Below are 27,954 nucleotides of genomic sequence, written 5' to 3'. Positions count from 1 at the left end.
TGAGAAGCATTGAAGTCAACATGGGCCAGCATCCCTGTGGAATGCTTTCGTGAATGAATTGAGGCTGTTCTGATATTTGGAAGGTGTTTTGTACACTAAGTATATATCTGGTCTTGTTACTTTAGTAACGTCCCAGGAGTATTCTCATAATGAAGCCCCCCCTGCCCAAAGTGGCAGCTGCCCTGACAGAGAGCTTTATACAGTATATGTTGAATACTTGAATATGATATTCATGTATACATCTGGTCTTATTAGTACCGTACCAGGAGTATCCCCATCATGAAGGCCCCCCCACCCACGGTGGCAACCTCCCTGATGGAGAGCACCACCCGGAGGGTCTATATCTACGGTGTCCAGGACGACAACGGCACCGATATCCAGAACTTCTCCCTGGACATGACACCTCCGCCTGACATCCAGATGCGCACACTGCCCGGGACCAGCGATGGCATGAACGTACTGGGGATCGTCATCTTTTCCGCCACCATGGGTGAGTGACGTCATCACTGACCTCTGACCTCTGAACTCTAACCCTAACCCCCCAGACACCCTGTGATGTCATTATGGGTGAGGGACAGTTCCACTAACAAATGCACACACCGACGTGCACGCATGCATGCACACACACACACAAACACACACACCCCCTAAGGCACACTGCCTTGTAGTGTCATTATGTTTGAGTGACATCATCGACACTATCACCATCATCCTTGCCCTTCATCTAGTTAAACTTTACTTTACACTTTAGTTCTTTCCTCAATGTCTATCAATTCCCTATAGTAAAAGCAAACAAACTATTAGCAAATCAATCTGGCCCACGGTTTGGTGTCCATGTTGTCTCAGTCTAACACCATGTGTTGTTGTTGGTGTTGGACTCTCCAGGTATCATGCTGGGAAGAATGGGGCCTAATGGCAGCGCCTTGGTCAACTTCTGTCAGAGTCTGAACGAGGCTGTCCTGAAGATTGTCGCCATAGTGATCTGGTAAGAGCTAGAGGCCCCTCACAAAAAATAAGAAACTCAGTCGGGGTCTCAACTTACTGTTGAGTTAGAATAGTAGAATGCACAAGGTGCAAGATCAACATTTGGTTGTGGATCAGCAATTTTTCTCTTGTTATGTCAGTCACTGACAGTCACTCAATTAGCCATGTCAGCTTTAAAAATATACACTGCTCAAAAAAATAAAGGGAACACTTAAACAACACAATGTAACTCCAAGTCAATCACACTTCTGTGAAATCAAACTGTCCACTTAGGAAGCAACACTGATTGACAATACATTTCACATGCTGTTGTGCAAATGGAATAGACAAAAGGTGGAAATTATAGGCAATTAGCAAGACACCCCCAATAAAGGAGTGATTCTACAGGTGGTGACCACAGACCACTTCTCAGTTCCTATGCTTCCTGGCTGATGTTTTGGTCACTTTTGAATGCTGGCGGTGCTCTCACTCTAGTGGTAGCATGAGACGGAGTCTACAACCCACACAAGTGGCTCAGGTAGTGCAGCTCATCCAGGATGGCACATCAATGCGAGCTGTGGCAAGAAGGTTTGCTGTGTCTGTCAGCGTAGTGTCCAGAGCATGGAGGCGCTACCAGGAGACAGGCCAGTACATCAGGAGACGTGGAGGAGGCCGTAGGAGGGCAACAACCCAGCAGCAGGACCGCTACCTCCGCCTTTGAGCAGGAGGAGCACTGCCAGAGCCCTGCAAAATGACCTCCAGCAGGCCACAAATGTGCATGTGTCTGCTCAAACAGTCAGAAACAGACTCCATGAGGGTGGTATGAGGGCCCGACATCCACAGGTGGGGGTTGTGCTTACAGCCCAACACCGTGCAGGACGTTTGGCATTTGCCAGAGAACACCAAGATTGGCAAATTCGCCACTGGCGCCCTGTGCTCTTCACAGATGAAAGCAGGTTCACACTGAGCACATGAGCACATGTGACAGACGTGACAGAGTCTGGAGACGCCGTGGAGAACGTTCTGCTGCCTGCAACATCCTCCAGCATGACCGGTTTGGCGGTGGGTCAGTCATGGTGTGGGGTGGCATTTCTTTGTGGGGCCGCACAGCCCTCCATGTGCTCGCCAGAGGTGGCCTGCTGGAGGTCATTTTGCAGGGCTCTGGCAGTGCTCCTCCTGCTCAAAGGCGGAGGTAGCGGTCCTGCTGCTGGGTTGTTGCCCTCCTACGGCTTCCTCCACGTCTCCTGATGTACTGGCCTGTCTCCTGGTAGCGCCTCCATGCTCTGGACACTACGCTGACAGACACAGCAAACCTTCTTGCCACAGCTCGCATTGATGTGCCATCCTGGATGAGCTGCACTACCTGAGCCACTTGTGTGGGTTGTAGACTCCGTCTCATGCTACCACTAGAGTGAGAGCACCGCCAGCATTCAAAAGTGACCAAAACATCAGCCAGGAAGCATAGGAACTGAGAAGGGGTCTGTGGTCACCACCTGCAGAATCACTCCTTTATTGGGGGTGTCTTGCTAATTGCCTATAATTTCCACCTTTTGTCTATTCCATTTGCACAACAGCATGTGAAATGTATTGTCAATCAGTGTTGCTTCCTAAGTGGACAGTTTGATTTCACAGAAGTGTGATTGACTTGGAGTTACATTGTGTTGTTTAAGTGTTCCCTTTATTTTTTTGAGCAGTGTATATTGGTAAGTTAAGTCTAGCCAGCTATCTAAACTTGTAGTAATCATGGCTGACCACCGACCAGGCACAGAGGGCACGTTCCCACGGGCCCTGACCTCCAGGGGGGCCCCATTTATTTGGTTTGTCACTCTAACTCAGATATCATTAACATGGCATAAGTAATGGCAAAGGTGTGAAAAAATACATATCTTCAACGCATGGCAAAATGGGTCGAATTGCAGGAAATTAGATGTAAAACTGTAAAAAAAACAATCTCTGCCCCATGGCGAAATGAATAGAATTGCCTGACATGTTTTATAAAATTACCAGGAGTATTCTCACAAAATGTCTCTCCGCCTCATAGCAAAATGTGTAGAACTGCAGAAATCTTGCTTTAAAACTGCCACATTTTCTGTACACCGCAAATGTGTAGAATTGCAGGAAATTCACTTAAAAATCAAAATGTTTCTCTCCACCGTCAAGAGCAGGGCCAACCAAATCTCGCTTAGGCCCCCCAAAAGGCTAGAGCCAGCTCTGTTAAAAAACTAGCCTGTTTGAGTAAAAAAAAATGACCTACAATGAGAATCAACAATGTTTACAATGTAAACAACTCTTAATTTCCTGGTCCACCGCAGGTACTTCCCTTTCGGCATTGTGTTCCTGGTCGCCGGTAAGATCCTGGAGATGGACGACCCGTCGGCCATGGGGAAGAAGTTGGGCTTCTACGCTATCACCGTGGTGATGGGGCTGGTGCTGCACGGTCTCTTCATCCTACCAGCCATGTACTTCTTCATCACAAAGAAGAGTCCCATCGTCTACATCAGGGGCATCCTGCAGGCCCTGCTCATCTCCCTGGCAACCTCATCCAGGTAAACAACAACAACAACAACCATAACACTGACCCTAACCCTAACCCTAGCTTCATATCCACACACCCGCTCAATCCTAACCCTAGCTCCAGCCGCAATCCTAGCCGTAACCCTAGACATAATACTAACCCTAGACATAACCCTAACCCTAGCTCCAGCCACAGCCATAACACTAACCCTAGCCATAACCCTATAACCATAACCCTAGCTCCAGTCACATTCCCTAATCTAACCTAATACATGTGGTCACATCTTTTCTAAACATCATCATATGGCTCTGATCTCACTCAGATCTCATCGCATTTGTTGGTATGGAACCCTTGAGTCCCCTGTATGGCCCCAACCCGATCTCGTCGTGGAGACATCAACTAGGGGGACCGTTGAAAAAGGCATTAATAGATGGTGCAACTTTCACTATTTTCACATTGTGCTGCCTCAAAATGTCATCTAAAAAGGGACGCAATTTGATATTTTCCCTACAGTTCTACACAAACTACTCCACATTTTCAAAGTGAAAGAAAATTACAGAAAATGATTCTAATTATAAAACATTGAAAAACAAAGATGTCTTGTTTGCGTATGTCTTCACACCCCAGAGAGAATACTTGATGGAAGCACCTTCGGCAGCCTTTACAGCTGTGAATCATTTTGAATACGATTCTACCAACTTTGCACAACTCCTTGGGCAACATATATACATTGTTTATGTCAAAATTGCTCAAGCTCAGTAACTTTGGCTGGGAATCATTGATGGACAGCAATATTCAAACCTTGTCTCTGATTTTCAAGCAAAGTCCGGACTGAGACTGGACCACTAAGGAACACGCAACACCTCTTGGAAAGCAATTCTGGTGTGTCTTTGGCATTAAAATGTGTGTCATTGTCCCGAAAAAAAGCCAGGATTCAGAAGACTATGGCGGGTATTTCTCAAACTTTGACATGGGCTTTGCTCTTTTCATATTTATTTTGATCCTGACAAGCTCCCCAGTCTCTGCCGGTGACAACCATAACCATAACATGATGCTGCCGCCACAATACTTGAAAATACAGAGGGTTTCAATCTATATATAGTCTTTAATTTAGGACAAAAAGTTAATTCCTTTGCCGTGTTGTCTTGCAGCTGCTATGCCAAGCAACTATATTACTCATTAAGGAAAGCACTAAAATCTTCAAATACCATTCCTCAGTGAAATACTGTTACCTGAGTTTGTCAGTTAACACAGACTGCCTGCAGCTAAAATAGAGTTGAGCACAGCCCATTTCACCTTAATCTAATCATAGAAATAGAATCCCTAGAATGGACAAAACCCCTCAGACCATGCTGATTTGACTCATACACATAGGTACAATCAATATGGCCACCTGTCCACCCACCACTAATGTTGAATGGTAATGCCTGTTCAGTTTACAAGACAATAGAGTTGAGCGAGTTTAATCCAAAATGAATACTTATCTAAAACGCAATCTGCTCCTTTGTCTCCTCAGCTCTGCCACACTGCCTATAACCTTCAAGTGCCTCCTGGAGAACAACCACATCGACCGACGCATCATCCGCTTCGTACTCCCCGTGGGCGCCACCATCAACATGGACGGGACGGCACTCTATGAGGCAGTGGCGGCCATCTTCATCGCCCAGGTTAACAACTACGAGTTGGACTTTGGCCAGATCATCACTATCAGGTATGCATCCTATAATCTTAGGGGGAGGGGAGAGTCAACAAATTCTTGTGAGAGGGTTTCTAGTATTTTAGGCCGGGATTCAATCAGAAACCACACTGTAGCACGCTTACTTTTAAAGGGGCACTGCGGTTGTATACCCATTTTTGGTCTCATTATTTAATTATATGTACCCAATGATTCTTGATAAATATAACTTAAATGCCTCATGAGCTTACCCAATCAGAACCCAGAAATATAAGCTTGTTTTACTCCAATGTTTGTAAATAAAGTAAATGCAAACAAACACTATCTAGCCACAAAACATGGTTAAGGGCCCGATTCAATCAGATCCGCTTTAGCCGACGTCCACATAGCTTCTGTTTTGACGGTGCCGGATTGGAACTGGGTTAGAGCAGTCAAATCCACAAGCGGCTTCTGGCATTATACCTAAAGCGGACATTGCCATTGGCTACACGGAGTCTCATTAAGAGAAATCCCACGCAGCCTTGTTTGTAAGTTAGAACACTGGAATGTGAAAAGTAATCTACACCTTGATTAGGCGGATAGAAATCCTCATGATTTAGGTGAATGATTTTCCATTTGAGCGTCATTATTTCTATATAGCCTACACTTTCTCGTTGTACACTTTAACATGAGTGGGACGTGTGTGGCTTCGTGACAACGATCACAAGAGCAGCTGTTCACCGATTTGACAGCACCAACACAGTTTCACCTCCGACACCACCAAATCATCTGCTATGCAGGTGTCAGCTATCTCCGGTTAACGCTTGATCTGATTGAATCCAGGCCTAGAACTATCATTTTGAATATATACGTCCATATCATGAATGGTCAGTCCTTGCATCTATGGCTCTATCTATGAATTTTGAAAGTGGTCACATTTCTTCAGCCCCATCACAATAGCATTTTACAGAAACGGGCAGGGAGTGCGCTTTGTTATCGTTTCAACTGCAGAGTGCCGCTTTAATTAAAGGTTATTTGTAATTGAGCCGACATCTGTAGCGTTTGCCGTGAACGCGATCTCCACGAAGGCATTTAAAAGACATATTGTCTACGAGCGAAATTGGGAACACCGGCCTTAGTATGAAAATGGATGCATGGGGCATCTGGATTACAATTGCAGACCTGACTTATTAAACGTAGAAAGTATTTAGGATTACAACACGTGATGTAAACAAATAGGTCAAAAACCTGGAGAAATGTGGGAAGATCCGATTTTTCGCAATGGAATTTCCTGGAATGGAACGGGGTGGAAAATTCATGGTTATCATATTGATTGCTTAATCATCCAGTTATGTGTATTGCCTGTGCGGCTACAGTTTATAGGCACCAATGATAAGCATGTGTGGAATTATTTTGTCCAAAATAGCACCAAGGGTACAACAAATCTCTATCTGGTGTTACAGTTTTTAGGATGAATGAATGAATATTATGAGATTATACTAAATCAAACACGTAGATAAATGCAGGCAGGCAGGCAGGCAGGCAGGCAGGCAGGCAGGCAGGCAGGCAGGCAGGCAGGCAGGCAGGCAGGCAGGCAGACAGACAGACAGACAGACAGACAGACAGACAGACAGACAGACAGACAGACAGACAGACAGACAGACAGACAGACAGACAGACAGACAGACAGACAGACAGACAGACCCCTCCTCCACCACACCTGCAGATCTGCGGTGTAAAATGGCCTTGCTCTCCCCTAATTTAATGACATGTTAAACTGTAATAACATTAAGCAGACCTATCCTATCCTCCTCTACTCATCACAAACTGCTGCTTTCCAAAAGGAACCATATTCCCTATACAGTGCACTACTTTCGACCAGGGCCCACAAGGCTTTGGTCAAAAGTAGTGCACTAGATTGGGAATAGGGTGCCTATTTGGACGCAGACCCGACTGTGGCCAGGCAGGCAGTAATCTCCTGGCAGTAAGACCCATATGACCTGTATTACTCAGCTATCGTCACGGCAGAGTTATCAGGAGGGTTTTTATATTATTTTGTAGCGTCCTGTCTTTTCCTGTGACGTTTGGCTGTTCTTAGCGGAGTACTGGTCAATCTGTAGGCTGTAGGGTCTAGGGCTCCAGAGATAGACTGTGTGTCAGAGTGTATGTCCTAAATGGCACCATGTTCCCATTATAGTGCACTACTTTTGACCAGGTTCCATAGGGCTCTTGTTAAAAGTAGTGCACTATGAAAGGAATAAGGTGCTATTTGCAACGCAGCATGTGTGTCAGTCAGTGTGTTCTCAGAGGCTTCCCAAACAGCGAGGCCAAACGGGACAGAAACTCAGCCATCGTGTCAAATGTCAATTACTGTATCTGTATTTTTGTGTCTGTGTGGGTGCACGTAATATACAGTACGTGATGTGTATGACAGGATGACAGGTCAAGGATTAGTAGTAGGCCTGATTACCAACAATGACAAGACAGCCTACAGGGAAGAGGTCAGTTCCCTGGCAGAGTGGTGCCAGGAAAATAACCTCTCCCTCAACGTCAACAAAATGAAGGAGCTGATCGTGGACTTCAGGAAAAAGCCGAGGGAGCACGCCCCTATCCACATTGACCTTTGGCTTGGCCCCTAAGACCCTCAGAAACTTTTACAGATGCCCAATTGACAGACAAAGCTGGGACCGAGAGACTGATTAACAGCTTGTATCTCAAGGCCATCAGACTGTTAAATAGCTATCACTAGCCGGCTACCACCAGGCTACTCAACCCTGGTCCTTAGCGGCTGCTGCCCTATATACTGTACATAGATATGGAATCACTGGCCACATTAGAAATGGAACACTAGTCACTTTAATAATGTTTACATACTGTTTAACTCATCTCATATGTGTATACTGTATTCTATTCTACTGGATTTAGTCAATGCCAACACTCCAACACGTCCTATTTCTTAATATCATTCTTTTACTTTTAGATTTGTGTATTGTTGTTAATTGTTAGATGCTACTGCACTTTTGGAGCTAGGAACACAAGCATTTGTATGTGACCAATACATTTGATTTGATTTGATTGATTGATTTAATTGATTTATTGGTCAAATTCTATCAACACGTCACGCACCAATAACCAATGGTTTCATTAGTCAGTCTGTCTTTCTTCCACTCTCTTGTTTTAGTTATAACTATGTTTCGGCCCCCCGACCATCTGCTTAAGAAAAATCGGCTCACGGCTGAATGTAATTGGGGACCCTTGCCCTATGTACTGCATGGTTGCATCCCAAATGGCACCCTATTCCCTATTCAGTGCAGTACTTTTGACCAGAGCCCAGTATTGCACTGAATATGGAATAGGGTGCTATTTGCAACCATGCAGTACATAGGGCAAGGGTCCCCAATTACATTCATCCGTGAGCTGATTTTTCTTAAGTTGATGGTCGACGGGCCGGAACATAGTTCTAAATAATTTGTACACTGCAAATTGACCGCAAGAATCCCAAACAGATATAGCACTTAACAAAATCAGAATATTTTCAAACCTTGATTACAATAGGATACAATCACATATGCTCCTCTATTAAATGCATGGAATTACTTGGGAACAAATTTACTGTTGCTGCTACCGTCTCTTATGACCAAAAACTACTTCTGGACATCAGAAGAGTGATTACTCGCCTCGAACTGGAAGAAGCTTTTTCCTTTAACGAGTCTGACGCAAATGATATACAGTGATCCCTCGCCACTTCGCGGTTCACTTATCGCGGATTCGCTATTTCGCGGATTTTCATAATGCATTTTTTTTTTTTTTTTTGTGCATTGTGCTCTGCATTCTGATTCGCTAAAAACTCACTCCCGCTTCTTGTATCAAAACATGCTACGAATTGTGCTATCATTTTGTCGTCTCGTGCAGTTATGTGTACGTACATAAAACAGCTTGGCAAATTTACATTAAGTTGGCCAGGAAGGAAGGAAGGACTAACGCTTGGTCGCTTAGCAACCATGGTGCGAATGGCCACTGAACTTAAGCGAGTAGCTGAGGAATGGGACCCTTTGACGAGCCGTTCATTACAGTTCTCCAACGTAATCGATGGTGGCATGTCGGTGTACAAGGATCTTTTTGCAAAGAAGAAAAAAGAGCGACAACAGCTGCCTATCACTATGCTCTTCTCCCGAACAAACACACCTGCACCGCGGGCTTCAGAAGAAGAGAACACTGCAGAGCGCAGTCAGGATGCAGCGGCCCAGTCTGAAGAGCAGTGAAACGGCCTACACGTGAGTCACTGTATTTGTATACATGTAATAGTTGCTAATTGTAAAAAAAAAAGAAGTTTTCTATTTCGCGGATTTCACTTATCGCGGGTCATTTTCGGAACGTAACCCCCGCGATAAACGAGGGATTACTGTACTGCTTTCTCGGGAACAGCCCCAAATCCCCATCATTTGCGTGGAGAAAAGACAGAGAAAAAGGGGGCGGAGGTCGGACTGCCTTCTGCAATCATTGCAAAATAAAGATTATCTTACCAACGGGACATTAAAAACTGTAATATCTTATGTTTCACCGAGTCGTGGCTGAACGACGACACGGATAATATAAAGCTGGCGGGATTTTCCATGCCCCGGCAGAACAGAGAAGCTACGTCTGGTAAGACGAGGGGTGGGGGTGTTTGTCTTTTTGTCAATAACAGCTGGTGCGCGATGTCTAATATTAAAGAAGTCTCGAGGATTTGCTCGCCTGAGGTAGAGTACCTTATGATAAGCTGTAGACCACACTATCTACAAAGAGAGTTCTCGTCTATATTATTCATAGCCGTCTATATACCACCACAAACCGATGCTGACACTATGACCACACTCAACCAACTGTATAAGGCCATAAACAAACAAGAAAATGCTCATCCAGAAGCGGCGCTCCTAGTGGCAGGAGACTATAATGCAGCAAAAAATCAGTTTTACCTCATTTCTACCAGCATGTCACATGTGCAACCAGAGGAAAACAAATTCTAGACCACCTTTACTTCACACACAGAGATGCATACAAAGCTCTCCCCCGCCCTCCATTTGGCAAATCTGACCATAATTATATCCTCCTGATTCCTGCTTACAAGCAAAAACTAAAGCAGGAAGTACCAGTGACTCGCTCAATATGGAAGTGGTCAGATGACGCGGATGCTACGCTACAGGACTGTTTTGCTAACACAGACTGGAATATGTTCTGGGATTCATCCAATGGCATTGAGGTGTTTACCACCTCAGTCATCGGCTTCATCAAGAAGTGCATCGACGACATTGTCCCCACAGTGACCGTGCGTACATATCCCAACCAGAAGCCATGGATTACAGGCAACATCCGCATTGAGCTTAAGGCTAGAGCTGCCGCTTTCAAGGACTGGGACACTAATCCGGACGCTTATAAGAAATCCCGCTATGCCCTCAGATGAACCATCAAACAAGCAAAGTGTCAATACAGGATTAGGATTTAATCCTACTACACCGGCTCTGACGCTCATTGGATGTGGCAGTACTTGAAAACTATTACAGACTACAAAGGGAAACCCAGACGCGAGCTGCCCAGTGACGCGAGCCTACAAGACGAGCTAAAGGCCTTTTACTCTCGCTTCGAGGCAAGCAACACTGAAGCATGCATGAGAGCACCAGCTGTTCTGCACGACTGTGTGATAAAGCTCTTGGTAGTTGATGTGAGCAAGACCTTTAAACAGGTCAACATTCACAAAGCCGTGGGGCCAGATGGGTTTCCAGGACGTATACTCAAAGCATGCACGGATCAACTGGCAAGTGTCTTCACTGACATTTTCAACCTCTCACTGACCGAGTCTGTAATACCTACATGTTTCAAGCAGACCACCATAGTCCCTGTGCCAAAGGAAGCGAAGGCAACCTGCCTAAATTATTACTGCCCCGTAGCACTCACGTTGGTAGCCATTAAGTGCTTTGAAAGGCTGGTCATGGCTCACATGAACAGCATCCTCCCGGATAACCTAGACCCACTCCAATTCACATACCGCCCCAACAGATCCACAGATGACACAATCTCTATCACACTCCACACTGCCTTTTCCCACCTGGACAAAAGGAACACCTATGTGCGAATGCTGTTCATTGACTACAGCTCAGCGTTCAACACCATAGTGCCCACAAAGCTCATCACTAAGCTAAGAACCCTGGGACTAAACACATCCCTCTGCAACTGGATCCTGTACTTCCTGACTGGCCACCCCAAGGTGGTAAGGGTAGGCAACAACACATCTGCCACGCTGATCCTCAACACTGGGGCCCCTCAGGGGTGTGTACTTAGTCCCCTCCTGTACTCCCTGTTCACCAACAACTACGTGGCTAAACACGACTCCAACACCATCATTAAGTTTGCTGATGACACAACACCGACAACGATGAGACAGCCTATAGGGAGGTCAGTGTGGTGCCAAGACAACAACCTCTGCCTCAATGTGAGCATGACAAAGGAGCTGATCATGGACTACAGGAAAAGGCGGGTCGAACAGGCCCCCATTAACATCGACTGGGCTGTAGTGGAGCAGATCGAGAGTTTCAAGTTCCTTGGTGTCCACATCGCCAACAAACTATTATGGTCCAAACAAACCAAGACAGTCGTGAAGAGGGCACTTCAACACCTTTTCCTCCTCAGGAGACTGAAAAGATTTGGCATGGGTCCTCAGATCCTCAAAAAGTTCTACAGCTACACCATCGAGAGCATCCTGACCGGTTGCATCACCGCCTGGTATGTGGCCGTAAGGCGCTACAGAGGGTAGTGCGTACGGCCCAGTACATCACTGGGCCAAGCTTCCTGCCATCCAGGACCTGTATACTAGCCGGTGTCAGAGGAAAGCCCTAAAAATTGTCAGAGACTCCAGTCACCCAAGTCAAAGACTGTTTTCTCTGCTACCGCACGATAAGCGGTACCGGAGAACCAAGTATAAGACCAAAAGGCTCCTTAACAGCTTCTACCCCCAAGCCATAAGACAGCTGAACAATTAATCAAATGGCCACCGGACTATTTACATTGACCCCCCCCCCACACTTGTTTTGTACACTGTTGCTACTCGCTGTTTATTATCTAAGCATAGTCACTTCACCCCTACCTCCATGTACAAATTACCTTGACTAACCTGTAGCCCCGCACATTGACTCGGTACCGGTACCTCCTGTATATAGCCTCATTATTGTTATTTTAGTGTTATCATTTATAATTTTTTACTTTAGTTTATTTGGTAAACATTTTCTTAACTCTTTCTTGAACTGCACTGTTGGTTAAGGGCTTGTAAGTAAGCATTTCACGGTAAGGTCTACACTGTTGTTGTATTCAGCGCATGTGACAAATAAAGTTTGATTTGATTTGGTTCGAATCCAGGCTGTATCACATCCGGCTGTGATTGGGAGTCCCATAGGGTGGCGTACAATTGGCCCAGCGTCGTCTGGGTTTGGCCAGGGTAGGCCGTTATTGTAAATAAGAATTTGTTCTTAACTGACTTGCCTAGTTAAATAAAGGTTCAATTAAAAAAAACTATACAAAAATTGGGAGGTGTTGGACACTGTACAGATTTGTGCTAATACAGTTAAGGTCACTGGTTTAATTTCCTCTCTCTCCTGATCCCAGTATCACAGCCACAGCTGCCAGTATTGGTGCAGCTGGAATTCCGCAGGCAGGACTGGTCACCATGGTGATCGTGCTAACCTCAGTGGGCCTGCCCACTGATGACATCACACTCATCATTGCTGTGGATTGGGCGTTGTAAGTACACAACGCTTCTGTTTGATCTTCACCCCCAGTTTCAATTTATGTCTAGACATAATAAAGTTAAGCCTAAGCAAAGTTTGCCGTATTTTACATAGTCAATCAAAAAGTAGTCTTATAGGATCATGTTATTAAAAATAACATTGTACTGAGATATTACGACAAGTTGATTTTAAAATATATAACAAAGTGATCTCAATATGTCACAAAAACTGTGATACTGTAATGTGTTAATAGTGCTCTCACAACACTACTAGACTGTAGCTGCAGTGTGTGTGCAGTGCACCAACAGAGCCTCCCACCACCACCAAGACAGCTGAACCTCCATTTTGTGTTCCAGAGACCGTTTCAGGACCATGGTCAACGTGATGGGAGACGCTTTGGCCACGGGGATCATGGCTCACATCTGTAGAAAAGATTTTGTCAAGGAGGGAGAGCAGGTGAGAGAAACTCTGTTACTCAATATGCATTGCACCGTGCTCCACATGGTTCACGTGCTTCTCATGCTCCGAGTGCATTCTCCGAGGAAGTTCTCTTGAGTACGTTCTTGTGAGGACGAGAATGTGGAGAACGCATAAAACATGACATTTGAGAAGCACTTGCACTCTCCCTACTGTATTACCTCAAGCTGCACCTCCCCATTCACTGAACCAAAGAAGATATACACAACGCAAACGTTTTACTTCAAAACTATCAGCTAGCTATCTACAGAGCACTGGGAAAGTATTCAGACCCTTTGACTTTTTCCACATTTTGTTACATTACAGCCTTATTTTAAAATCCTCATCAATCTACACACAATACCCCAAAATGACAAAGTGAAAACAGGTTTTTAGAAATTCTTGCAAATTTATTACAAATAATAAACAGGAATAGCTTATTTACGTAAGTATTCAGACCCTTTGCTATGATACTCTAAATTGAGCTCATGTGCTTCCTGTTTCCATTGATCATCCTTGAGATGTTTCTACAACTTGATTGGACCTGGCGCCATCCCTACGGTGAAACATGGTGGAGGCAGCATCATGCTGTGGGGATGTTTTTCAGTGGCAGGGACTGGGAGACTAGTCAGGATCGAGGGAAAGATGAACAAAGCAAAGTACAGAGAGATCCTTGATGAAAACATGCTCCAGAGTGCTCTGGGCCTCAGACTGGGGCGAAGTTGGACAAGGCTAGAAAGCCTATAGGGCTCCGCTCTACTCATATACAGTAGCTCTGCATGGGTAAAATCAGAGGGGAAGCCAAACCAGAAGAAAAAAAACATATTACAATCTATTTTGTGATACTTGTGTTGTTTGCTCTATAACCCATTCGTCCATACGCCACTGTGATATACAATAACGCCTTGACAACAAAAAGATAGTCACACAGTGGCGGCAGATGAGCTAAATACCTTTTATGCTCTCTTCAAGGCAAGCAACACTCCACCGTGCATGAGAGCACCAGCTGTTCATGACAACTGTGTGATTATGTTCTCCGTAGCCGATGTGAGTAAGCCCTTGAAACAGGTCAACATTCACAAGGCCGCAGGGCCAGACGGATTACCAGGACGTGTACTTAGAGCATGCGCTGACCAACTGGCAAGTGTCTTTACTGACATTTTCAGCCTCTCCCTGACCGAGTCTGTAATACTGTACCCACGTGTTTCCCAGAAACCCTAGACCCACTCTAATTTGCATACAGCCCTAACAGATCCACAGATGATGCAATCTCTACTACACTCCACAGTCAGCTCAGTGTTCAACACCATAGTGCCCTCAAAGCTCATCACTAAGCTAAGAACCCTGGGACTAACCACCCCATTGATATTGACTGGGCTGTAGTGTAGTGGATCGAGAGCTTCAATTTCCTTGGAGTCCATGTCACTAACAAACTATTATGGTCCAAACACACCAAGATAGTCGTGAAGAGGGCACGACAATGCCTATTCCCGCTCAGGACACTGAAAAGATTTGGCATGGGTCCTTAGATCCTCTAAAAGTTATACAGCTTCACCGTTGAGAGCATCCTGACTGGTTGTATCACCACTCGATATGGCAACTGCTCGGCATCCAACCGCAAGACCCTACAGAGGGTAGTGCGTATGGCCCAGTACATCATTGGGGCCAAGCTTTTTGCCATCCAGAACACCTACACACACCTACTCTTTCAAGGGTTTTTCTTTAATTTTACTATTTTCTACATTGTAGAATAATAGTGAAGACATCAAAACTATGAAATAACGTAGTAACCAAAAAAAGTGTTAAACAAATCAAAACATATTTTATATTCTTCAAAGTAGCTACCCTTTGCCTTGATGACAGCTTTGCACACTCTTGGAATTATCTCAACCAGCTTCATGAGGTATTCACCTGGAATGCATTTCAGTGAACAGGTGTGCCTCATTAAATGTTAATTTGTGGAATTTCTTTCCTTCTTAATACATTTGAGCAAATCAGTTGTGTTGTGAAAAGGTAGGGGTGGTAAACAGAAGATCGCTGTCATCAAGACAAAGGGTGTCTACTTTGAAGAATCTTAAATATAAAATATGTTTTGATTTGTTTAACAATTTTTGTTTTTGCAATCAGACTGGATTTATTAGGGAATTACCCTCTTACTCAAATATTTAATTTTCTCAATTATATTTTCACTCCATCTCCCTCAACTAAACCTGATTAGTTTCCTAATTTCTCTGGACACAATACAAATATTAGATCAGGTACAGTAGTCACTGCCACAGCTATTTGTTTGCACAGGGAATTATCATTTTGGCTATGCAGACATGTTGTTATGAGATAAAAGAACATTAAAACAAAGTTTAAATTGCAGCTTACAATATATCCAAGTGTGTTGGCCATTTAAATGTGTTTTTTTTTGTACCTCCCATTGCATCCTGACATTTCAACCAGCAGTGGACCTATCCATTTCTTTTGCATAGGGAATTCTTTGCTTTAGCACAAATTCATGGATTGGTTCCTTCTTCTACCTCCCGTTGTCTTCTACCCCCTTCAGGTACCTTTGATCTGCGAGACCAAGCCCATGATCAGCATCCAGCAGATGACGTACCAGAAGAATGGTGTGTACCAGCCCCCTCCCTGCGGACCGGAGGGCCCGGACGTGGCTCGTCTGTTGCAGCTGGAGGAGGGCGTACGGCCGGAGCAGAGGAAGAGGAACCCCCTCGCTCCCCAACACAAGAGGGAGCACAAGGACAAGGACCACTGCTCCATCGACATGAATGGCCTGGAGACCAACGTATAGACATAGTTATCATTGCGCTGCATCCTGATTCGTCACACTTCTCCCAAAGAGTGCATTTGCACACTCTCCGTCGTGGATCTAATAATGGTGGATCTAACAACTCCCTCCAGCCAATTCTTAGCCGACACCAATCCTACGCTTTTAAATCCATGATGAGAAGTGGGAAAATGCATACTTTGGAAAAAGTGTGGAGTAACTGAATGGAGCCAGTATCATAGCTACAGGGGAGAGAGGGAGAGAGGAAGGACTGACTAACTGCACCGGGACGACCAACCCGACCCTTGCTGGCACATTATGGCCCACTGTGGGCCCACTGTGGATGCAATTCAGAGGATGTGTAAAGAAAATACGATTTTCTACATTACGTATATTACGACCCACTATGAGTGTGTATATTTTTGTGTATATATTTACAAGACTTATTATACTATGCATCAGCAGCAGAGTGATATGGTGGGAGACATTCTATACATTGAGACATTCTATATGAAGTGCAAACATTCTATTTATTGAGGAGACATTCTCTATGATGAGGAGACATTTCATACAATGAGAAGACATTTTACACAGTTTATTAGGTACACCACCACGTTCAATGGTTCGCTCCTACAGCCAGTAAATCATGTGGCCGTGGCTTGCTATATAAAGCAGGCAGACAGGCATCGAGGCATTCAGTTACTGTGACCTAAGCGACTGAGCGTAGTATGATTGTCGGTGCCAGGCACACCGGCTCCAGTACCTCAGAAATGGACGAACTCCTGGGATTTTCACGCACAACAGTGTCTAGGGTTTACTGAGAACGGTGCAACAAACAAAAAACATCCAGTCAATGGCAGGCAGTCCAACGGACAAAAACATCTTGCTGATGAGAGGTCGAAGGAGAATGGCAAGAATCGTGCAAGCTAACAGGCGGACCACCAACAGGCAAATAACGGCGCAGTGCAACAGTAGTGTGCAGAACGGCATCTCGGAACGCGCAACTCGTCAGTAATTGCCACAGATGGGCTGTTGCAGCAGGACACACCGGGTTCCACTCATATTAGCTAAAAACAAGAAGAGTCTCCAGTGGGCATGCCATCACCAACACTGGACAATTGAGGAGTGGAAAAACAGTGTCTGGTCCGATGAATCCCGGTTCCTGTTGAGTCATGCTGATGGCAAAGTCAGGATTTGGCTTCAGCCAGCATGAGTCCAAATCAAATCAAATCACATTTTATTGGTCACATACACGTGTTTAGCAGATGTTATTGCGGTTGTAGCGAAATGCTCGTGCTTCTAGCTCCGACAGTGCAGCAACATCTAACAAGTAATATCTAACAATTACACTAACAATTACACAACACATATCCAATCTAGTAAAGGAATTAAGAATATAAAACTGTATGGACAAGCAATGTCCATGGCCCCATCCTGCCTGGTGTCAATTGTGCAAGCTGGTGGCGGTGGTATAATAGTGTGGGGAATGTTTTCCTGGCACACGTTAAGTCCCTTCATACCAATTGACCAACATGTCCATGCCCCGAAGAATTCAGGCTGTTCTGGAGGCAAAGGGGGGTCCGACCCGGTCCTAGATGGGTGTACCTAATAAACTGACAGGCGTACCTAGTATATGACAAGTATCAGGAGACAGAAGGGGTAATGAAGAACTGTGGGAAACTTCAGAGAGGGCTTGGGGATCTGTGGACCTGTGGATGATGACAGGACATCTAAGCTTGAGCTTTGGCCTTCCATCTTCACCTTAGTTAATCAACGCCCCCCTCACAGTGGATGTGTGAGTCTGTCCGTCGAGCTGAGGTGAATGTGACGAACACTCTCCTTACATAGACAATGCTTGTGGACTATGGACAAAGAGGAAGTGTACATTTCATTTTTTTTTAAAGATATTATAAACTAAATGTTGCCTCTAAACCCCCCACATGGGGTTACGGATATTTCAGGCTAATTGGTTAGGCTTATATACTGAGCAGATTACTCTCACAATCATCATTGGAGGTTATTTGTAAAACTTTACAGCTAAGGTAAAATCTAGAATCCGTTTTTTTAATCTCCACATCTGAAACAAAAGGGATACATAGGCAATCTAAACGTTTTATTTCACTGAGAGTCTGGTCGGTACATTTACACTGGCTGTTAAGTTTTCTGAAGACCTCTTTTATTGATATCTAGAATGGCTTTTCAAGACATTCGTGTTCACATTCAACAGAGAAGGGATCTACAGAACTCAAATACACTCTACTCTGCTCTTCCTCAGCAGACTGACCCATATTGCATCTCTCTCACTGATTTCAACCTTTTGATACCTTTTCTCCTTAAAATGTCCTTCCCATTATCTTCTTTGCCTTTTTATCCCCTTAAACAAGGCAGTACACAACCGCCTCATATATGGTGACTGGCATGATGGAAACAGTTGCTGTGTACCAAACAGCATTCTATTCTCTATACAGCGTACTATATACGGTAGGGAATAAGATGCCGTTTGGGGGACACACAATGACAGGGACAGGTATGTGTAAGAGCCATACTGCTCCGGGAGGTGTTAACCGTTGTTGAAACATTTCTAGAGTGTCAAGTTCTTTGCACCCACCCTAGTCCCTCTTTGCCTTAAAGTACGAAGGAGAAGCATGTGGGGAGATAATACAGTATGGGTACACCACAAAACATATGGGGGTACACCTAATACATTCAAGGCAAGAGCAGCAAGCTGCAACAAAACAACCGCAGGCCATAATCTGAACTTCGCTTCATATGTACATATATTTATTTTAAAAGTGAAAAAGCAGTTTGTATAAACATACAGTATCACTCAACAGGCACCATTCTATCTTTGTTATGAAATGAACAATTATTAAATGTTTCATCTAGTCCAATTGCACTAGATGTTTTTCTGTATAAAAAAAGGCAAAAAATTAAAAAATATATTGTAAGGAAACACTAATACAAATTTTATTGAACTGTGGTGTGTAGTGTGTTTTGATTGTCTGATGAGTTGGTTTTCTTATTTGAAACCTGTATTTTTGGATTGCTAGTTGGATTGTTGGAGTTTCATTTTCTTGGCATCACAATAAAACATATTTGGCACCTTATGGTGAACAAAAAGACAGGAAATTTAAAGGGTTCAAAGTAGACCCAGAACACAAAAGCCACACAGGAAACTTGCAAAACACTTTAAATGCTCCTTCAATGGATCTATCAGATCTGTGCTAGCCCGCCACCCGCATAGTGGTTGTTTTGGCGGTGTCTCGGCATTTTATCTAAAGGGGACATTTCCATTGGCTTGTTTACAAGTTCAGGCACTGGAATATGAGATGTAATGTAATCTACACCTCGATTAGGCTGATAGAAATATTCATCATTTTGTTTAATGATTTTCCTTTTGAGTGTCATTATTTCTATATAGCCAAAGCTTTCTCATTCTGAACTTCTAACACGAGTGGGACAGGTGTGACAATGACCACATGAGCAGCTGCTCACCGATTTGACGCAGTTACACCTGTGGGCTATCGCTTGTTAACGCTTGATCGGATTGAATCTAGGCCATAGTTACAATAATCTATAGCAACCATTTGATGTACAGCACATGGCCCACCGCCTCAAAGAGAGATAAGATAAGCTCCTGTTTGACATGGTTTTCAATAGTCAAAAGTAGTGCACGACAGTGGTGGAAAAAGTACACAGTTGTCATACTTGAGAAAAAGTAAAGATACCTTAGTAGAAAATTACTCCAAGTATAAGTCACCCAGTAAATTCCAATTGGAGTAAAATAATTTGGTTTTAAAAATACTTAAAAAGTGTCAAAAGTAAATGTAATTCCTAAAATATTCCTAAGTATTAAAAGTAAAAGTATAAATCAATTCAAATTCCTTATAATTTACGAATAGCCAGGAGCACGCTCCAACACGGACATAATTTACAAACAAAGCATGTGTTCAGTGAGTCCACCAGATCAAAAGCAGTAGGGATAACCAGTGATGTTCTATTGATGCAGTGCCTTCAGAAAGTATTCAGACCCCCTTTCCACATTGTTACGTTACAGCCGTATTCTTAAATTGATTAAGTCGTTTTTTCCCTCAATCTATACACAATACCCCATAATGACAAAGCAAAAACAGGTTTTTGACATTTTTGCTAATTTGAAAAAAATATAAAACTGAAATATGACAAAAGCAAATCAGACCATTAACTGAGTACTTAACTGAGTACTTTGCACTTTTGGCAACGATTACAGCCTCGAGTCTTCTTGGGTATGACACTACAAGCTTGGCACACCTCTATTTGGGGAGTTTCTCCTATTCTTCTCTGCAGATCCTCTCAAGTTCTGTCAGGTTGGATGGGAGTGTTGCTGCACAGCTATTTTCAGGTCTCTCCAGAGATGTTCGATTGGGTTCAAGTCTGGGCTCTGGCTGGGCCACTCAGGGACATTCAGAGACTTGTCCCGAAGCCACTCCTGCGTAGTCTTTGCTGTGTGCTTAGGGTAGTTTTCCTGTTGGAAGGTGAACCTTCGCCCCAGTCTGAGGACCTGAGCACTATGGAGCAGGTTTTCATCAAGGATCTCTCTGTATTTTGTTCTCTTCATCTTTGCCTCGATCCTGACTAGTCTCCCAGTCCCTGCCGCTGAAAAACATCCCCACAGCATGATGCTGCCACCACCATGCTCACCGTAGGGATGGTGCCCGGGTTTCCTCCAGATGTGACGCTTGGCATTCATATCACATAGTTCAATCTTGGTTTCATCAGACCAGAGAATCTTGTTTCTCATGGTCTGAGAGTCTTTAGGTGCCCTTTGGCTGTCATGTGCCTTTTACTGAGGAGTGGCTCCAATCTCAAGGATTATCAATGGAAACATGATGGACCTGAGCTCAATTTTGAATCTCATAGCAAAGGGTCTGAATACTTAAGGTATTTCTGTTTTTAAAGTTTAATAACTCATTATGGGGTATTATTTAATCCATTTTAGAATAAGTCTAATGTAACAAAATATGTAAAATGTCAAGTGGTCTGAATAATTTCAGAAGGCACTGTAAGCGTGTGAATTAGACCATTTTCATTTCCTGCTAAGCATTCAATGTAACGAGTACTTTTGGGTGTCAGGGAAAACGTATGGAGTAGAAAGTACATCATTTTGTTTAGGAATGTAGTGAAGTAAAAGTTGTCAAAAATATAAAGAGTAAAGTACAGATATCCCAAAAAACGTACTTTCAAGTATTTTCACTGAAGTACTTTACATCACTGGTGCACTATAGAGAATAGGGGGCCATTTGTGATGCAGCCCAAACCCACACGAGAGTCCTCAGGAGTATTTAAGGGATTCCCTTAGTCTTAACATCAGCCTGCCCTGCTCCCAGATCACATCCCACTAGTGACCCTTATCTTTTATACGTTAATGTTCAGGAGCCATAAGTCTGGTGGCCCGGGACTGGGAGGATGGACTAAACAGTGACTAAGCCCGGCCAAACGGCCACAGCAGCTGCTAAATGCCACCAGTGCCACCAAGGAGGGGTGTAGGAAAATATTAAGACCCCAGGCTGTATCTGGCATAAAGTGCAGACCAGTGGGGATGGGAGCCAACAGGGACAGGTCTGGATCAGCTTAAAATGTCAAATGTAAAAATCCACAAGAAAAAGAAAAAAAAAGTAGGGCATCATGAGATGAATGTACAAAAAGACAATTACAAAAGCATCTGAAGGCATCTAGAATTTGTTATAATTTGGATCATCTGGAAACATTGCTTTTTGTTTTGTTTTGTTCTGTTTGTTTTGTTTTCCCAAAAGCCTCAAAGGCTTAGGCTGGGATTCAATCAATTACAGATAGTGGGTTTCCAGAAACCCAGGAGAAACATTTTATTTTTCAGAGAAAAATATAATCCTCCAAAGAGGTGTAAGAACAATTGTAAACTGGGTGGTTCGAGCCCTGAATGCTGATTGGCTGACAGCAGTGGTATATCAGACTGTATACCACGGGTATGACAAAACATTTATTTTTACCTCTAATTAGGTTGGTAACCAGTTTATAATAGCAATAAGGCACCTCTGGGGTTTGTGATATATAGCCAATATACCACGGCTAAGGGCCGTGTCAAGGCACTCCGCGTTGCGTCGTGCTAAAGTATACAACAGATGCACAAAGAAACCTTGATATAAATCCTCTTAAGGATCAGACCCTTTTTTTCAATTTTCGCCAAAAATGACATACCCAAATCTAACTGCCTGTAGCTCAGGACCTGAAGCAAGGATATGCATATTCTTCATACCGTTTGAAAATAAACACTTTTTTTGTTTGTGGAAATGTGAAATTAATGTAGGAGAATATAACACAACAGATCTGGTAAAAGATAATAAACAAAAAAAACATGCATTTTCCAAAAATGTTTTAGTACATCATCTTTGAAATGCAAGAGAAAGGCCATAGTATAATATTGCAGTTTAGACGCAATAAAGATTTTGGCCACTAGATGACAGCAGTGTGTGTGCAGCGTTCCAGATTGATCCAGTAAAGCATTGCAATACTGCACAGTATTTTGTATGTCTGCCCAAACGTTCCGAAGAGTGAGTATAAAGAGATGAGAAGAGGTGAGAGAGGGGTCAGAGAGAGGTGAGAAGAGAGAAGGTGCATAAATGTAGTTAGAATCTTGAGACAGGTTGATTTCTCAACGAATTTTCAAGTACATAATCTATTTCAAAGATTGAGACAGAGACACAGAGAACGAGACAGAGACAGAGAGACACAGAGACACAGAGACAGAGAGACACAGAGACACAGAGACACAGAGACAGGGAGACACAGAGACAGAGACAGAGAGACAGAGACAGAGAGACAGAGAGACAGAGACACAGAGACACAGAAACACAGAAAGGCAGAGATAAACACAGGAAAGCATCAAGAGTGAGTATAAAGAGATGAGAAGAGGTGAGAGAGGGGTCAGAGAGAGGTGAGAAGAGAGAAGGTGCATAAATGTAACATATGGCAGGAGTTCCAGAGCTGAGAGCCTATCAGCCAATCACAGCTTGGCTTTGGCTGGTGTCAGCTGTAGACTCTGGAGCTTCATGGCCATGCCCATGTTCCCCGTGATCTTCAGCTTGCCCTGGAAGAACGCCTGCAGTTTAAATTTTTAGAAGAGACTGGAGGTCAGATCTACTTTTAGTATTTCAAAGGTGGGAAAGTGGCTGTGGACAGGAGCTGTGGCTGTGTCCAAAATGGCAACATATTCCCTATATAGTGTACACTGCTCAGGCTCAGAGGTTTAAAGGGTTCAGGTTACCCAGTTGCAGGATTAATACGGTACCTTGAAAACTGGGACACCAACAGGGGACGTATCAAAATAAAATGGACAGAGAGGACAGAGAGGAGAGGGATGGGGAGGGGAGAAGAAGGGAGGGTGGTGGGAGTGAGAAAGAGGAGAGGGAGAAGGTGGGGAAGAGGTTCAGATAAAAACCCAGCACTGCAGAAAAGGTGATACAGGATTAATGGTCCAGTCCTAAATCCACCCTTTTAAACAACCATTCAATTACATGGTTCATCCCAGAGAAATTGAGTGACTGTACGTTTGTGTGCGTGTGTGTATTGTTTTTTAAAAGTTTTTCCAACCCCTTCTATTCTGTTTACTTCTGAATTTCAGACATTTTCAGGGGGGGGAAATCGAGGGGACAACAGAACTCACGAAAAACAAAGTCAAGTGTTGCTGAGAGGACAAGTTAAACCAAATAACTAAATTCCACTGGGCCCCCAGGCATGGGTGGGTGGGGTAGTATCACCTAGTTCTGGCCTGGGTACAAAGGTTAGACTGAAAAACACCCACTTTATCTGCCCAGAAACTTCCACCATCACTAATCACATTCTTCCCCTGTTGAATTTCTACCCTCTTCATATTGTTGTTTTTGTATCAATGGTGAAAAGTGGGATTGGAAAACACCCACCTGCTGTAAACTTCTGTGTTATACATTTTATTTCCCCACTGTTTAATTTCCCTTCCTCTCTCGACTCCACAATGTCAGACAATAAAACCTGGGAATTAGTTTTGTCCACCAGCCAGCCTGATGATGAGGTTAGTTCAATAGGAGCAGGAGACGGGTCATGGGCTGCATAGACATCGCCTCTCTGAAGACTTCATAAGTATTTCAATAATTTTGAGACCAAACCTGGCCTGTTATTCTACCTCTGGTACCTGGTGCCACTTGACCTCCGATATTTAAACACTTTCTGTCTTTGTCAGATGAAGACAGGTGATTGCCAAGTGCTTGAGGACACTCACACTGTTTTCTGTAGTTTGTTGAGTTTGTGTGTAATGTACATAGGTGGAAGAAGTACCCAATTGTCATACTTGAGTAAAAGTAAAGATACCTTAATAGAAAATGACTGAAGTAAAAGTCACCCAGTAAAATACTAGTTGGGTATTTTTTTTAAAGTATTTGGTTTTAAATATACTTACGTATCAAAATAAAATGTAATTGCAACATTTTTAAATATACTTACGTATCAAAATAAAATGTAATTGCAAAAATATACTTAAGTTTCAAAAGTCTAAATAATTGTACATTTCTTATGTTAACCAAACCAGATGGCACCCTTCTTGTTTTTTTGTTTTTTTACGGATAGCCAGGGGCACACCAACACTCAGACATAATTTACAAACGATGCGTGTTTTTAATGAGTCCGCCAGATCAGAGGCAGTAGGGATGACCAGGGATGTTCTCTGATAAGTGTGTGAATTAGGCAACGTTCGTGTCATGCTAAGCATTTAAACTTCTTAGGGATAGCCCCCTTTTTTTCTATTTTCGCCTAAATGACATACCCAAATCTAACTGTCTGTAGCTCAGGCCCTGAAGCAAGGATATGCATTCTATTAGTACCATTTGAAAGGAAACACTTTGAAGTTTGTGGAAATGTGAATTGAATGTAGGAGAATATAACACAACAGATCTGGTAGAAGAAAATACAAAGAAAAAAACAACCAGCCTTTTTCTACCACCATCTTTGAAATGCAAGAGAAAGGTAATAGCCATCAATCTGGTTGTAATTCCGATAGTGTTCACAAGATAGAAGCAGTGTATGTGCAAAGTTTCAGATGGATAACTTGAAAAATGAGTGAACAGCAAGACTGTGTGTCAAGTCCCCAGGTACATTTGAGCAAATCGTGAATGAGACATTCGCATTCATATTCAATTTTTCTGCAAGAATATCGTCATATCTGTATACTTGGACTTTGATTTAGCTTTCCAAGTATTAGTAGCCATACTATAAGTTCAACATTTGCAAAACAACCGGTTTTCATGACTTCATAACTCTGAATATTCTTATACGTTGTGTCCAAAAGGAAAAGGCATGCTGTTGCAAAAGATTAGCACCTACATTTTGCAACCGAGACGGGGTTCCCGGATACTCCCGTAAAGCGCAGCTCATTGACTATCTAGCTAGCTTTGTTTGACCCCGATTGGTGCTTATTTAACTAAGATGCAGTCCTTCAAGTGATGGCCCGCCTGCGTCATCGGTGTGCCATAAGCTTTCAGCCGATATAAGACACTTCTATGTACTGCCATTTGTTGCTACTCTAAAATCTGTGATCTTGATATAACGCACTGCATGATTTACAACTGTGCCCTTGATGGAACGCCGAAAATGTAACGAGCACTTTTGGGTGTCAGCGAAAATGTATGGAGTAAAAAGTAAAAAAGAACATCATGTTCTTTAGGAAAGTAGGAAAGTAAAAGTTGTCAAAAATATAAATAGTAAAGTTAAGTACAGATACAAAAAAACACTACTTAAGTAGTACTTTAAAGTGTTTTTACTTAAGTACTTTACACCGCTGTACATCGAGATCTGACCTCTATGTGTGCAATTCAGAGGGTGAAAGGGCAAGACAAAATGTTTAAGTGCCTTAAACGGTAGTAGGCATCAGGCGCACTGGTTTGAGTGTGTCAAGAACTGAATCGCTGCTAGGTTTTTCACGCTCAAAAATGTCCTGTTTGTATCAAGAATGGTCCATCACCCAAAGGACATCCAGCCTACTTGACACAACTGTGAGAAGCATTGGTGTCAACATGGACCAGCATTCCCGTGGAACACTTTCGACACCTTGTAGAGTCCATGCCCTGACGAATTGAGGCTGTTCTGAGGGCAAAACGGGGTGCAACTCAATATTAGGATTGTGTTCCTAATGTTTTGTACATTCAGCATATATTTGGCGTACAGCATGCTCCCTTTAGCAAGAATGATTTGAATTAAGTCCAGGAATCCATTGAAGGACCTTTCATTCTCAAGTGTAACATAACATGTTTGTATACGCATATGTGCTATAAAAAGGTCAAGTAATACCTGTATACCTCTTGAGGACTGAACAAGAGGACAATAGTCTTGGGCTTTATATCAAATGGTATCCCCCTGGTCAAAAAGTAGTGCACTATAGAGAGATTAGGGTGTCATTTGGGACGCACACTTATTCATTGTTGTTTTAAAAGAGACTCACCATCTGTGGATTCATCTTGCCTTTCATCTTCGTCTCCTATGGTGATAGTACGGTCCGCCTTTTTATTTGAATAAAAAAGGAGTTTCAATGATCGTGCCCTACAAAACCTTCCTTCTGGCATGAAATGACTACTGTACATGTGATATAGGCTGCGTTCCCTTTATAGTGTACTACTTTTGACAGGGCCCCATAGGGTGCCATTTGGGATGCAGATTTACAGTACACTTGAAGTCGGAAGTTTGCTTACACCTTAGCCAAATACATTTAAACTCAGTTTTTCACAATTCCTGATATTTAATCCTAGTAAAAATTCCCTGTCTTAGGTCAGTTAGGATCACCACTTTATTTTAAGAATGTGAAATGTCAGAATAATTGTAGAGAGAATGATTTATTTAAGCTTTAATTTCTTTCATCACATTCCCAGTGGGTCAGAAGTTTACATGCACTCAATTAGTATTTGGTAGCATTGCCTTTAAATTGTTTAACTCAAATGCTTCGGGTAGTCTTCCACAAGCTTCCCACAATAAGTTGGGTGAATTTTGGCCCATTCCTCCTGACAGAGCTGGTGTAAATGAGTCAGGTTTGTAGTCCTCCTTGCTCGCACACACTTTTTCAGTTCTGCCCACACATTTTCTATAGGATGGAGGTTAGGGCTTTGTGATGGCCACTCCAATACCTTGACTTTGTTGTCGTTAAACCATTTTGCCACAACTTTGGAAGTATGCTTGGGGTCATTGTCCATTTGGAAGACCAATTTGCGACCAAGCTTTAACTTCCTGACTGATGTCTTGAGATGTTGCTTCAATATATCCACATCATTTTCCTCCCTCATGACGCCATCTATTTTGTGAAGTGCACCAGTCCCTCTTGCAGCAAAGCACCCCCACAACATGATGCTGCCACCCCCGTGCTTCACGATTGGGATGGTGTTTTTTGACTTGCAAGCGGCCCCCTTTTTTCTTCAAACATAACGATGGTCAATATGGCCAAACAGTTCTAGATTTGTTTCATCAGAGCAGAGTACATTTCTCCAAAAAGTACGATCTTTGTCCCCATGTGCATTTGCAAACCGTAGTCTGGCTTTTTTAATGGGGGTTTTGGAGCAGTGGCTTCTTCCTTGCTGAACAGTCTTTCAGGTCATGTCGATATAGGACTCGTTTTACTGTGGATATAGATACTTTTGTACCTGTTTCCTCCAGCATCTGGGATTGATTTGCACTATTCGCACCAAAGTACATTCATCTCTAGGAGACAGAACGAGTCTCCTTCCTGAGCGGTATGATGGCTGCATGGTCCCATGGTGTTTATACTTGCGTACTATTGTTTGTACTGAGGAACGTGGTTCCTTCAGGCGTTTGG

General features: G+C 43.3%; 1 protein-coding gene across 1 annotated transcript in view; it reads left to right on the top strand.

The window, feature by feature from the left end:
• LOC139560157 (excitatory amino acid transporter 5-like) overlaps positions 1-19,048 on the top strand; it is a 78,559-nt gene extending 59,511 nt beyond the window's left edge. Inside the window, exons 5-11 of the mRNA XM_071376702.1 lie at positions 256-490; positions 886-985; positions 3,276-3,509; positions 4,995-5,189; positions 12,765-12,899; positions 13,243-13,342; positions 15,894-19,048. Of these exons, the coding sequence (XP_071232803.1) occupies positions 256-490; positions 886-985; positions 3,276-3,509; positions 4,995-5,189; positions 12,765-12,899; positions 13,243-13,342; positions 15,894-16,139 (1,245 nt within the window). The 3' untranslated portion in view covers positions 16,140-19,048. The remainder of the gene's footprint in view (positions 1-255; positions 491-885; positions 986-3,275; positions 3,510-4,994; positions 5,190-12,764; positions 12,900-13,242; positions 13,343-15,893) is intronic.
• Positions 19,049-27,954: the final 8,906 nt, after the last annotated feature.

The sequence above is a fragment of the Salvelinus alpinus genome, chromosome 30 (genome assembly GCF_045679555.1).
Source record: "Salvelinus alpinus chromosome 30, SLU_Salpinus.1, whole genome shotgun sequence".
In the NCBI taxonomy this organism is placed as follows: domain Eukaryota; kingdom Metazoa; phylum Chordata; class Actinopteri; order Salmoniformes; family Salmonidae; genus Salvelinus; species Salvelinus alpinus.
Note: the sequence above shows the minus strand (reverse complement) of the source record. Positions and strands in the feature narration are given on the sequence as shown.